Genomic DNA, 13,677 nt, shown 5'->3' on the forward strand with positions numbered 1-13,677 from the left:
TCCAGCAGTTTTAATTTGATATTGTAAAATGAATGTGCGGTTGAAATTGCACACTAGCAGCTTTAATCTGAAGGTATCTTCATCCTTATTGGATGAACTATGTAGAAATGGGGGCTTGTTTTGTACATTGCCCTCTCTATTTTAGGCTGCCAAAGGCATTTGGACACTTGGTTTCACAGCTGTTATTAGAGAAGCATATTTGCATTATTAGTGCATGTACAAGACAGCAGTCATTTTCTAGATTCTTGACTTTGCATTTACAGACTTTTTTTGTTCTCTGGCTATTTGGAATTTAGATATGTCAATTGAATTAATAGACAAGAGACTCCGTGGAAAAAAAGGGTGGCTAAGTCGACTTGGCACTTTAAGAAGAAAGCCCTGATGAACTCAACTGTGTACCTGGTAGACCAAGGACGACCACAAAAAGTGGATGACTGCTTAATTCTTATGGTGAATAAACAAACCTAATTACAGTCCACCAGGTCAGGAACTGTCTCCAGGAGGTAGGCAGAGAACCAAATAGCCAGTTGGCTATTACCTGATAGAGCTAATAGACTTCAGTCTTATGTTTGGGCGTGACAGCTGAACAGTTTCCAGGCCGATGATAGGGGAAGGTGTGAACGATTTCCCCTTATGCGAAGTATACCTCGTCATCTGTGGAACGTCGCGGGCGGGTCGTGTTTTGGCTTGGGCATGTGTATTTGTTACTAGAACTGGTTTGCGTTGTCTTCATTGCTGTTGGGACTATTTTCAGCTGATTTGAATTCTGTAGTGTGCTGGAACCTTTTGTCTGCACGGATCGTCTCCGGACAGGACACCCATGGTTGATGTATTCAGGGGAACCATTAATTGCAAAGAGAAATCTGAAGTAGATGTATTTATATACTTCATCGTATGACCTGTTAGTCTGTCCAAATACGCTTGGTACCCTGAAATGCGGGAACCACATACAAAAACTGTCACTTTTTTAATGGTTAATGCAATATGGCTGAAAGTACCATCAATTTAAATTTGAAATTCCTCTTTAACCACGATGTGGTCCAAAGTGTTGGAATCCAGTCTCAATACATTTGGTGTTCAGTGTATAAAGACATTGATTTCACACTGCACATCTCCATTTTAATTTATTATTCCTAAATATTTATTTGCCATAAGATATGATTAGAGCTGCTGTTAACATCTTTTTGTTGGGACATAACTTTTTTTTTTTAATCAAATCAATTGTTAAGAGTGGGTGGTCTATCACTTTGTCTTCAGCCATTCATCTCCTGTTTTGTCTGCCCAGCCTTTCATTGCATGCTTTCTGTGTATATAGTGTGCCTATAACATACCTAATTTTCATGTACTGTATGTGAAGTCTGCATGTCTTGTAAATGGATTATAAGTATCGACTTGTGTTCTTGGAAGATTGTCTAAGTTCAAATGGCATCTTAAGTAAGCACTTATTATCTATACAGTGCAAAGCATATCGCTATACCAAACCTAAACCCTGGTTTTATTTGGGCTTTTATTATACAGACCCTAGAATTGCTTGTATTATTTTCCATTTCTTCATCCTCCTTCTAAAGTGTTCTCCATCGAAGATAGCCAATGGAACTGCGTATCTTTCCTCCCTTGTTTAGCTTTGAGTTTGTAAGGGAAGTCTTTACATCTCTCAAAGGGACTGTCTCAAATTTTTTCATTCCTGGAAGGGAGGGGCTCCTCACTGTTTCCTGCCATGTTAGTAGACCTATCTAATTGATTAAAGACGATAGATTGAAACCTAGATTTTGACAGTATTCGCTGGGCTGAACAGCTGCAACAGCTTGAAACCTCAAAGGAAATCTAATCTGATAAATGTCCCGGCTTGTTTCTGTGTTGACTGGCATTGTGCGTGCATACAGAATTAACAAGAATCTGAATTAATTAGGTCTGGAAAACAAAGTTGGCATTAATCCAAAGTGCATACTGATATGCTGACAGGAAACAAAAACATCATGTTAAGATCTGGTCATTTCCTACAGGGGACCAGTATGGGAAGAAAACTACAGCTCTGGAAAAATGAAGAGACCCTTGCACCTTTTCTTTCCTTTCCAAAAAAGTCAAAAAGGAAGGTTTTTAGTGAGGTTATAATGAAGAGAACTGCACATTGAACACTTGTCTCTCACTCAAAACCTTAATTTTTGACTTATTAGTAAAGGAAAGAAAAAGGTGCAGTGGTCTCTATAAATATTTCCGAAGCTGTATATTTAAAAAAGTGTTCTAGGTGTGACTAGACATTCCAAAACTTTTAATGTATAATTTTTCAGCCATTCTGATATAGACTTGCTGGCTTGATACCTAGTCAATGATCAGAAATTAGCAATCTGTATTTCATACGTACATATGTCAGTTATAAAAGAGAAACGTTTTGGATGACAGAGTCAAATTCTTTCAAGAGACTGATTGACGACATAAGTGTTTGGTTGTGCTAATTGCATGCAAGCAGTTATGGAGTGTCGGGGTGTAAGGTTTCAAGAATGTTTTCATTAAATATTTTAAAGTATGCAAATCGTATATTATTCATTCACGCAGGTTTGATTTTGGTTGACAATCGATAAACTGTCAGTGACAAAAATAGAGACAATCCAAAATGTCACTTTGTAATGTCGTTGTGCAAGAAGTGCCTTCAGATGTAAAGATATTCAGTGTGTACTATAAAACTGCTTTTTGCGTCATGGCTGCTATTTCACAGCACTAGGATACATTCCGCATGAATTTCTGCCTACGAACCTAAAAGAAAATAAAGGCGGCTTGTTAGAATGCTAATTGTTGCTGTCAGGTATGTACGAATACTTTTTGTAACCGTATACTAATTCCTTATTTGAATGTAGATCATTCAAAGTAGTTTTGAAACCAGGATAACTTCAGTGTGTTATCGAACCGCAAAAGAGCTCTCGTTCACCACCAGTGAACTCTATAGACTTGAATAATGGTAGCGTGTGTAGCTATGCGTGATATTTTCTGATTTCTCCAGGGGTGTATAAATGCTCAGGCTAAAACGTCCTCCAGTGGCAACAGTAGCCACAACTGGCCTATCACTGGCCTGTGCTGGTTGGCAGCCTCCAAGGGGCTTCTCCACGGGCATCTCAACCTGAACCCCGTCAGTGTGAAGGGACACTGCTCCGCTCCTGAGAAGGAGGCTGAGGAGATCGACGAAGAACCGCTTGAAGATGTGAGCCTCTTTTCATTTACCTGATGTGTTGTTTTTGGCTTGCTTTACATTGTGTTGATTTTGTGGTCTTATTTTTTTTTGCTGGGTGGGGTGGTGGTGTGGTGTATCTTTCTGTCTCTGTTATTTGCCAGAGGACAAGATAAGAAGTCTGTAATTAGTTTCCTCCCCCCCAGGATGTTTCTGTCAATTTCTCAGAGGGAGAAAGGATGCCCAGGAGGTTCCGCCACCACAAAAAAGACGTCCGGGAGGACAGGAAATGGCAGCGATGCAGAGCTCATCATTCTGGGCCCAGTACCCAGCCCTCACCACGTGGCGGTGAAAACCTCACTACTTCCAGAAAACCCGTCCAAACTGGGGCTGCCAACCGGACGTCCTCTCATGAATTAACCATCACCCAAGTGCCCTTAAGAGTAAATCTGCACACCCTGTATTTTCTTTTGTTTCTTTAAAATGTCATGTCATCAACATGCATTCCTGTTGGTGCTATAAATGCAGATCTGACAGTACTGACGATTTCATCTGGCTGTGTACAGGTATAGTGTAAGTCTCTAGGTAGCTCTGCTGGTGAACAGGCTGTGAATCTGAGTGCTCCCATTTCAATTGCTCTCTATAACATTGTTTCCCCCCTCAGCTACAGATCAAGGTGTGCGGCTTGAGGGGCAGCCTGGGAATCAGCATTGCCGGAGGGAAGGGCTCTCTGCCTTACAAACATCATGACGAGGTGAGTCTTATCTCAGGAGCGGCTGGGCTCTCGGGAATCGGACCCAAATCCTGAACAGCGCTCCTGAATAACAATGATTACACAGAATATTATTCAGTTCCATGTTGGCTGTGTGTCCAGAAATAGCAATTTCAATCCCATACCCCCCAAAAATGTATTTAAGATTGAAAGCAAATCAGACGTTATTATTTCGGTCAAGTTCCTAGTATTGGGTCACTTTTTTGGTAAAGTACAGTATCCATCCATTCATCTATATAATCATTTCTGGTTGTCCTTTATTGTCCAGGCTATTCTTCTGGTCAGTGCAATCTTTTTATTAAAATATACTTTGTCAGTATAAGCTACTATGAAAAACATTGCTGTCATTTGCTCATTGTGCTGTTTAGGAACAATATATATTTATAGAGAGATATAGATGAGTGTTCTTTTAGCAGTAGACATTTGCGTTCCCGATTTGATATTTTCAAAAGGCAAACAGACAACCTCAAACTTATAAATAAAGTCTCCGGGTGGCAGTTGCCATTTTTTGGGACTGGCAGCCATACTAGTTTGAGTTTCTTGATGTCAACCCTTTTGTAGTATGTTTTTAGCTGCGCAAAAAAGCTACCTAAAATGTTATATATATATATATATATATATATGCTGATGAGCCAAAGCATTATGACCACTCCCATGTGAAGTGAATAACATTGATCATCTCCTAACAAGTTCTTTTAGTCAACATGTTGGAAGAAGGAAAAGCAGGCAGGATTAAAGACCTGAGCGACTTTGACAAAGGACAAATTATGATCAGACGACTGGGTCAGCACGTCTCTGAAACGGCAAGACTTTTCCTTGGTTCTCCCGGTCAGCTGTGGTGAGTACCTACCGACCGTGGTCTGAGGTGAGACAAACCACAAACCGGCGACTAGGTGTTGGGCACCCAAGGCTCATAGATGCGTGAGGGCCAAACCGACAGAAGGTCTACTGTGGTACAAGTCACAGAAAATGTTTATGATCGTTACAGGAGGAATGGAAGTGTATGTGTGCGCCGTTTACCAGGGGGATGTGATGGCACCAGGATGCACTGTGGGAAGACGACAAGCCGGTGGAGGGAGTGTGATGCTCTGGGCAATGTTCTGCTGGGAAAACCTGGGTCCGGGCGTTCATGTGGACGTCAATTTGACACGTGCCACTTACCAAAACATTGTTGGCAATACCATGGCAATGGTATTCCCTGATGGCAGTGGCCTCGGTCAGCAGGATAATGTGCCCTGCCGCACTGCACACGTTGTTGGGGAATGGTTTGAGGAACCTGGCCTGCCCTGGCGTCCAGATTCCCCCCGATCTCAATCTGATTGAGCATCTGTGGGATGTGCTTGACCAAAAAGTCCATGCCTCTGCGTTTTGGCGCTGTTTTGGCAGCTGGCAGAGGACCAACAGCATATTAGGCAGGTGGTAATAATGTTTTGGCTCATCAGGGGGTGTGTGTGTGTGTGTGTGTGTGTGTGTGTGTGTGTGTGTGTGTGTGTGTGTGTGTGTATATGTATGTATGTGTATGTCTTCCAATATTGGTTTCCTTGGGCCCAAGGTCCTCATCCCTGGTAAGCCGGTGTAATAATCTGGCCTAGCTCTCTGTTAATGTATTTCTTAGGCGTAAGGGATACAGCAAAATTCTGATTCACTAACCACCGTCAATACAAAACAATTCTTGGGTCCTGTTGTTCTATAATTGCCAGGTCTTTAACTTCCACCAATGCCCATTTTCCTTTCCAGGGCATCTTTATTTCCAGAGTGTCAAAAGGAGGGCCTTCTGAAAAGGCTGGGGTCCATGTTGGAGACAGAGTGCTGGAGGTTGGACACACATTTCCTGTCATGTTGATAGTCCCTGTAGTTTCAGACTATTTTCTTAATGCCATTGTAGCTACTATGTTTAACCAGATTCCATATTAACATTGTAGGCTTTCATGCACTCCATACCAGGCTTGTTAAAATGGGACAGTGCAATCCACCTCCTGGCCAGAGTGGGGTGCCATTAGACAGACACAAACACATAGACTTTACAGTTACGAATGAGTAACAGTATTTTGGTTACCAGTAGAAAAAAAAAAATATCTAAAAAAACACATGTGTTCAGTATAAAAATATACTATAAATATGTGATATTGGTCTAAGAATGTACCTTTTATGTTCACTCCAAAGGAAATGTAAACTGTTGGAGTTAATGTGATGATGTGATGAATTATCTGTTGAGGGCCCAAATATAGACCTGTTTATTTTAAGGGAATGGCTTAGTTTCGATTACCCTTCCCTAACCCCTTGATTCTACTTTCGCTTGTGTCCAACCGGATCATTTGTCCATCCAGGTCAATGGCTTGGACATGCAGGAGGTCAGCCACCACGAGGCCGTCACCGCCCTGAGGAATGCTGGGAGCTGCGTCAAGATGAAAGTCATGAGAGAGAAGGCCTTCCCACGCCTCAACACCCGCCGGGCCCAGCAGGACAGCGCTGCCGCCGTCACCATGGAGACAGACATTCTCATGAGCTGGCAGCTTGCTGAGCAGGGTGATGATTGCCAGAGACCCAAGGCCCAGAAGCCTGGCACGGACATGTCGCTGGACTGTAGCCTGACCAAGAGGATTGACGCTGTCGTCTGTAATGGCAATGGATTGGTGAGTGGCGTAGCCATTGCAAATGCTTTATAATTATGCTTGGGGGTGGGGGAGACTGAGACAGAACAGAGTCATTTAGGTTAATGGTACAGCCTTTGACACATTTAATGAAGATGTCTATTCAAAATGACTCCGATATTATACTTTTTCTGAACAATCTTTCCATTTATGTTATGGTTTCCGTTATTATTGATATAGAAATGTTTTCGCTGAACAGAGTCCTATATTGTAGATTTTCCGTCTAAAATATGCCTATTTTTTTGCTGGACATTCTTTCTTTCGAGATTTTGAAGATGTCTTTTGTTATTTTCAGTCTGATCCGGAGAGTGACCATAATTGGTTATACTTTGAAGGAGAGCCGGAGACCTCTTTTAAAAGCGATGCACTCCAAGCTTCACTTAAAAAAAATACCATGCCGGTAAGCAAAAGGCCTTTGGTCTATGAGGCTTTCTCACAAGGGTCTACAGAATATGCCCTTCCCTTTTCCTCACTGAAGATCCTGAGCCTTCTGTGCATGTCAGGGTCTTCACTGTGTGGTCTTAATGGAGCTAGGTGCTGTTCCCTGAACCCTCCCCTCACTTCTCTCCACCCATAATTTGATTGACATGATGCATTCTATGCCTTGTATTTATGTAGTGCGCAATTAATAACCCAGCGGTTATTTGATGACCATTCAAATTTACGTTTACAGTAAAGACATACAGATAGATACAAACTGCCGTGAAGAATGATTTGTCTTTTTAATTTTCCCTAATTCTTCTCAGATTTCTGTCAATAAACACTTTCAGATTTGTTATTTTTATATTTATTTAGTTTAATTAAGATAGTAATTTTAGCCCACTCTTTCATGCAGAATTGCTTTAACTCACCTTTGTGGGCTTTTGAGCTTGAAATGCACGTTTCCGGTCCTGTCACCACATCTCAATCGGGCTTCTGTCTTGACTGTGCCATTCCAAAACTTTACATTTGTAGCTTTTTAGCCATTCTGATGTATTATTGTGGATCGTTGCCCTTGCTACATGATCACGCTATACTTCCATGTCAGAACACTACCTTAAATTCACCTTTAGAATTCTCTGATACAGTTAGGTCCGGAAATAATTGGACACTGACAAAAGTTTTGTTATTTTGGCTTTTTACCAAAATATATTCAAGTTACAGTTAAATAATGAGTAGAGGCTTAGATTGCATCCTCTTAGCTTTAATTTGAGGGTATTCACATCCAAATTGGTGGAAGGGTTTAGGTAATACAGCTTTTTAATATGTAGCCCTCTCTTTTTCAAGGGACAGAATGTAATTGAACAGTTGATCAAAAGCTGTTATTCCTTTGTTATTTCTTCATAAATTAAGCAGATAAAAGGTCTGGAGTTGATTCCAGATGTGGCATTCACATTTGGAAACTGTTGCTGTGCACCCACAACATGCTGTCAAAGGAGCTCTCAATGCATGTGAATCAGCCATCCTTAGGCTGCAACAAAACAAAAAATCCATCAGTGAGATGGCAGGAACATTAGGAGTGGCCATATCAACAGTTTGGTACATTCTGAGAAAAAAAGAACACACTGGTGAGCTCTGCCACACAAAAAGGCCTTGAAGTCCAGGGAAGACAACAGTGGTAGATGATCAGAGGATCCTTTCTATGGTAAAGAAAAATCCTGTCACAACATCAAGCCAAGTAAAGAACACTCTCCAACAGGTAGGTATATCATATCCAAGTCTACCGTAAAGAGAAGAATTAATGAGAGCAAATAGAGTGTTCACCACAGGGCTCAAACCATTCATAAGCCTCAAGAATAGAAAGGCCAGATTAGCCTAAAAACATCTAAAAAAAAGCCAGCCCAGTTCCGAAACAGCATTTTTTGGACAGATGAAACCAAGATCTACCTGTACCAGAATTATGGGAAGAAAAAGGTATGGAGAAGGCTTGGGACGGCTCATGATCCAAAGCATACCACATCATCTGTAAAACACGGTGGAGGCAGAGTAATGGCTTCCAGTGGCACTGGGTCACTAGTGTTAATTGATGATGTGACAGAAGCAGTTGGATGAATTCTGAAGTGTATCTGCTCAGATTCATCCAAATTCACATATGGACAATGACCCAAACCATACTGCAAGCAACCCAGGTTTTTTTTAAGACTGAGTCAGTCACCTGATCTCAACCCGATCTAACATGCATTTCACTTGCTGAAGACATTTGTGCCCCTGAAATTAGGGGACTGTATGAAAATGGTTGCAATTCCTAAATGTTTCATACAATATCTGTATAAGTCTGCATTTCAATTCATTGTGGTGGGGTACAGAGCCACAAACGTTATGAAAATTGTGTCAGTGTCCAAACAATTCCGCACCTAACTGTATATTGTAGAGCAGATTTCCTTCAATGGTGGATGTTTTTACAGCTCCTAAGGCAGCAAAACATCCTCAAAACATCACAGTACCGTCACCAGGCCGCTATGGAATTTTAGCCTTTAGCCTTTATCAAAAAAAACATGAGAGCATCTTCCACTTCAAAGCCTAGTTGTGTAATGTAAAGTTTAGACCATGTCCTACACCGCATGTTGTATATATCTAGCTATGGTATACCTCAACCCCAGATAATTTGAAAGAAGATGCATGCCATCAGAGTTCCAAATGGATATAAGTTTATTTGGGATTGGGGCATAAAACTGGATCTAGACAACAGATTGAGACGTAAAGGTCTAGTATGATGCCGAGCCAGATAATAACACGTCGTCCATTTTATTTGCCAACAAATCATGTTCTATTCCTGGGCAATCTTCTGCCAGATCCCTCGGATTGTCCTCACCCATCCGTCTACCTCAGATGAGGATGTGGAACCTTTGACCCAGGACCCAGGACCTTTGACCCAGGACCCTGACAGTGAAGCATCGGGGGACTCGGAAGATCCAGACAGCCACACCCACTCTGAGTGCTTTAAGAGTGCTTTTCCTCCCACCTGACCAGTTTGCATTCAGAAAAGAAATAATGACTTTCTACACTAATTTCTCTTGTTTTCACTGACGTGTAACACGATATACCAGCTGAATTATGTTTATATGATTAAGAAAACTAGTAAGAATGTCTGATGTTTGTCATTTGTTGCTGTTTGTTGCGCAGCTTTTTTTTGGAATTATACTTTTTTTGGAATGATGCTGCTTTTTTGTTGCGATAACATTAATTGGGAAAGGCTATGGCAGATTAAGTATTTAAACAATGGGAGTTTTTAAGCTGTCGTTTATGACATTGTGTCATCTGTGTGGGTGCCCTATAAGAAATATGTCCAGATGAACAGCGTTGTTCAACACTTCAGCTCAACTTCCCTCTCAGTAGATGAGACTCACAAAACGTAAGGCAGTTACTGAGGTGAACATGTACACCGATGAGCCAAAACATTATGGCCGCCTGCCTGATATCTGGCCTGTCTGCAGCTACACGGCCCCATAGGCAGCAGGGTGTGATGCACTGTGTGTTGTGACACATTCCTCCCGTAACCATCCTAAACATTTTCTCTGACCTGTGCCACAGTAGACCTTCTGTCCGTTTAGACCAGACGGGATGAACGTCATTGCCCCCTCGCATCGATGAGCCTTGGCGGGCCCGACACCCTGATATAGGTTTATGGTTTGTCCCTCCTCGGACCGCCGTCGGTAGGTACTCACCACTGCCGACCGGGAGCACCCCACAAGACTTGCCGTTTCAGAGGTGCTCCCCAGTTGTCTGGCCATAACAAATTTGCCTCTCGTCGAAGTCCTTTAGGTCTTTACCCCTGTCCATCTCTCCTGCGTCCAACACATCAACTAAAAGGACTAAGCGTTCGCTTACCATTGACCCGTAACCTTGTTAGGAGATGACCAATGTTATTCACTTCACCTGTGAGTGGTCATAATGTTTTGGCTCAGCAACATATATTAACTTCTACATGCACTTTCCATTTAGAAGTTTGTGTTCTGTTTGGAAAAGAGTTTAACTTTCAGCTGCCTATATCAATAAACCCATGAAGATGATGTTTTAGTATGCCGCCCTAGTCGCCAGAGTGATGTGCTCTTTTATTCTCCCCAGTATGAGCTTCGATAAAATGCCACCTTTGAAATGACTGCGCAGTGGGGTTGATGGCTCCTGCAGAGGCTCTGGAGACCCTTTTAGGAGCTTTGTTCCCTTCTCCCAACACCTGCATTCCGAGGCTAAATACCGTCTTACTTTCTCCTGGTGGAAATCTTCCTGTAGTGGGAAAGGCTAGATTGTCTTAATTTTTTTATGTAACTTAATAATTCTATTGTGGTCTGAGTCAATTTGTAAGGAGTCGTTCTGGTGATGAGGTCTTTTGAAATATACTTTGAATAATGTGAGTTTTACTTTGTTCAGAAGCAAATCAGGTTTGATGCCTCACTATGCCTTTTGGTATTCTCACCTCAATGTTCTAATGTTATTCCTGAGGAAGTGTGTGAGAAAGTACGTGTATTCTTTCTTACTTTTCGGGTCCTGTACTAAAAGCTCCAAGGTCCCAAAGCTTTGATCAGGTTGTGTGACATGCCCATTGTGTCATAAAAGCCTCCTTGACAGCATCTCCGTCTTTGACATTATTCCATAAAGTCTCTGCTATCGCTTGTCGGCTTATTGTGGAAGTAATGAAGGATTTACGTTGTGCCCACATTTTCTCGAGTTTTGATTTCATGTATTGCCTTTGTATAAAGATACTATGTTTACTGATTCCAATCTGTGTAAAGTCAAAGAGAGAATTGTACTTGACCTGTAAATTGTATCTTGCTGCTGTGTAGAATGTGCATACCTTCAGACCTCATTTGCCTTGTATGATATTGTTTTATTTTCATGTAAATAATCTCAAGATTATTTTATTGCCAAATCTAACATTTGTCAAGAAACATTTATCTGAAAGCATTTTTTATTCATTTACATGTTCTACATTAATCATTTATGTATTTTTGTGCTATATTTGAGTGAAACTAGCGGAAAATGTTTTTGTTAAAAGAGCAATGGGCTTTTCTAGGCACCCAAAGACTATTTTACACAACCTTTCTTTTCCCCTAATTATTTTTAGCCTGGATCAACGTTTAAGCATATTTTAGACCGTTACATCTTAATTGAGCAGTTTTTTCTTCAATCATTTAAAAAAAAAAAAAAACATTACATACATTTTTTTTTATCAAAAAACAATATATTTGCTGAGGGTATTGGTGTCATGAGATGAAATTCAACATTTAATCCCAATAAGAAATATTTTCTGATTTTGTGGATATCTCTCCATGACAGCTATTCCAGTCCCTCCACTATTTCTGTCTATAATTCTATCCATAATAACATCTTAAAGTCTGTCAACATCTAATCTGTATTCCAATTGAACATTTTAGGTATAGCCTGCCAGACCACGGCAAGAACAGACTGTTTTGACTCCTTTAAATACAAAATATAAATTGATCTACAGGATAGTCTATATAATGACTCATCCCAAAAATCATTAGTTTACCTGTGACTGCTTATTAAGTAACAAACCTCCATCTATTCTTACACTTGTGTAAATCGCCCAATGATTGTTATATTTATAAGAGAAATATATTTATTGTTATATACATTTTCTCTGTGTATCACTTTCTGCATGTTTATTTTCTATACCACGTTCACATGGGTGCAGCTCTCATTCTCCGTTCTACTTATGCCTCCTATTTATTTTTAAGATGAATAAATACCTGCACCACTCCAACAAACACATTTTTCAAGTTAATTTAGGATGTGGGCTATAAAAACAATAGTGTTTTGTCATTACTTTAATTGAATGTGTGTGTGTGTTTATAGAAAGTTCAGCTCATTTCACATGTTTCATTGACTGAATAAAGGACTCCAGCTCTGAAAGGCAGGGTCTAGTGACAACCCTATACACAACTACTGTACATAACCAACAACACCGACATGGTCAAAACCTGCATCCATGTATGTGAAGGAATCTGCATCCCATCCAACAGGTTTGTGTGAAACAGCAAACGAAAGGTTAAGGTTCACGGTTGACGTTCGGGGCTGATGTTGTGGAACCTCACAGGGCTCTCCACTCTGCCAGAGAAGGAGCCCAATACAGGTATAGATTACCTCATAGAGAGAGAAAGAAAATGGTCAAATTGGGAACTATGCTGGAAAAGCAATTTTCAAATATGGATTGGTCTTTTGTCTGGAAAGGCATCAGCCAGATTAAAAATCACAAACCTGGGCATCCTGTCGAACAAACGTAACACCTTTACTGCGGATTTGACACCTCAATCACTGAGCCACTTTACTACACTCCCCTCCTCCCTTTTCCACTTTCCCCTGTCATAGCTCACCAATATCCAAGACACGTCATTGTACCCGTCCCCCTAAAAAACACAAGATGTCCTGGCTGTTAAACTGCAAACCTGTAGCACTCGTCTTGGACACCATTAAAGCATTTGAGCGCAGTCCTTTTCTCATGACATTAATTGTTGAATTCGTCTTCAGCTCCTCGATCACTGTCTGGTTTGGTTCTGTGTCTGCCTTGATACATGTTTGTATTTCTTTTTGTTACTTCATTGACAGCAGCTCTCAAAATAGACTAACTTCAGATATTTGCCTACAAAGCCTGTGCCTTGTGTCAAACGTGACAATATGTAACAATACACTTGTAAATACTTAGTGATTGTCGCATACAGAATGGCACTAATTATGGAATTCAGGTATTTGCTATAGAAGAAATAGTCAAAATTTAATTAATGAATTGATTTCACTTCTCCTAAAAGCAGAATATTTTTCAACAGACCCCTCTGGCAAACACACAATCAAATACTGTTTTAGTTGCTGTTAATTACATTTTTGGGATGAAAATAGTATTCGTTGATTGGTTTGTTTTTCTGTCAATAAAAAGGGCTTTAAATGCATTTTGATTGTTTGATGTTTTAACTAGTTCTCCACATTTGAGTCCTTAAAGGAAGGCATATTCAAAACCTTTTCACAGGTTCAAAGCTACCAAAACAAAAGTTATTTTATGATTCGAAAATTTGTTAATTCATGATGCATCTCCTAGTTTACACTACTTGGTTGCCAGGATTTTTATGACATCTGACATTTCACTTGGAAACCCAGTGATTGTG

General features: G+C 40.6%; 1 protein-coding gene across 1 annotated transcript; it reads left to right on the plus strand.

The window, feature by feature from the left end:
- Nucleotides 1-2,236: 2,236 nt before the first annotated feature.
- On the plus strand, nt 2,237-13,402 carry LOC105021404. The gene is made up of 7 exons (XM_020047654.2): nt 2,237-3,193; nt 3,367-3,603; nt 3,825-3,914; nt 5,670-5,747; nt 6,260-6,565; nt 6,879-6,983; nt 9,355-13,402. The coding sequence occupies exons 2-7, from the start codon at nt 3,400-3,402 to the stop codon at nt 9,526-9,528; spliced, it is 957 nt and encodes a 318-aa protein (XP_019903213.1). The 5' UTR covers nt 2,237-3,193; nt 3,367-3,399; the 3' UTR covers nt 9,529-13,402.
- The last annotated feature ends 275 nt before the right edge of the window (nt 13,403-13,677 follow it).

Source organism: Esox lucius, chromosome 6, assembly GCF_011004845.1.
Source record: "Esox lucius isolate fEsoLuc1 chromosome 6, fEsoLuc1.pri, whole genome shotgun sequence".
Lineage (NCBI taxonomy): Eukaryota > Metazoa > Chordata > Actinopteri > Esociformes > Esocidae > Esox > Esox lucius.

What these genes read in the sequence shown, in the direction of transcription:
- LOC105021404 (XM_020047654.2), top strand. Translation starts at nt 3,400, where the DNA reads ATGCCCAGGAGGTTCCGCCACCACAAAAAAGACGTCCGGGAGGACAGG. An exon ending in TCACCCAAGTGCCCTTAAGA is followed by an intron (nt 3,604 to 3,824) that starts GTAAATCTGCAC and finishes TTCCCCCCTCAG; the next exon opens with CTACAGATCAAGGTGTGCGG. An exon ending in TTAAAAAAAATACCATGCCG is followed by an intron (nt 6,984 to 9,354) that starts GTAAGCAAAAGG and finishes ATCTTCTGCCAG; the next exon opens with ATCCCTCGGATTGTCCTCAC.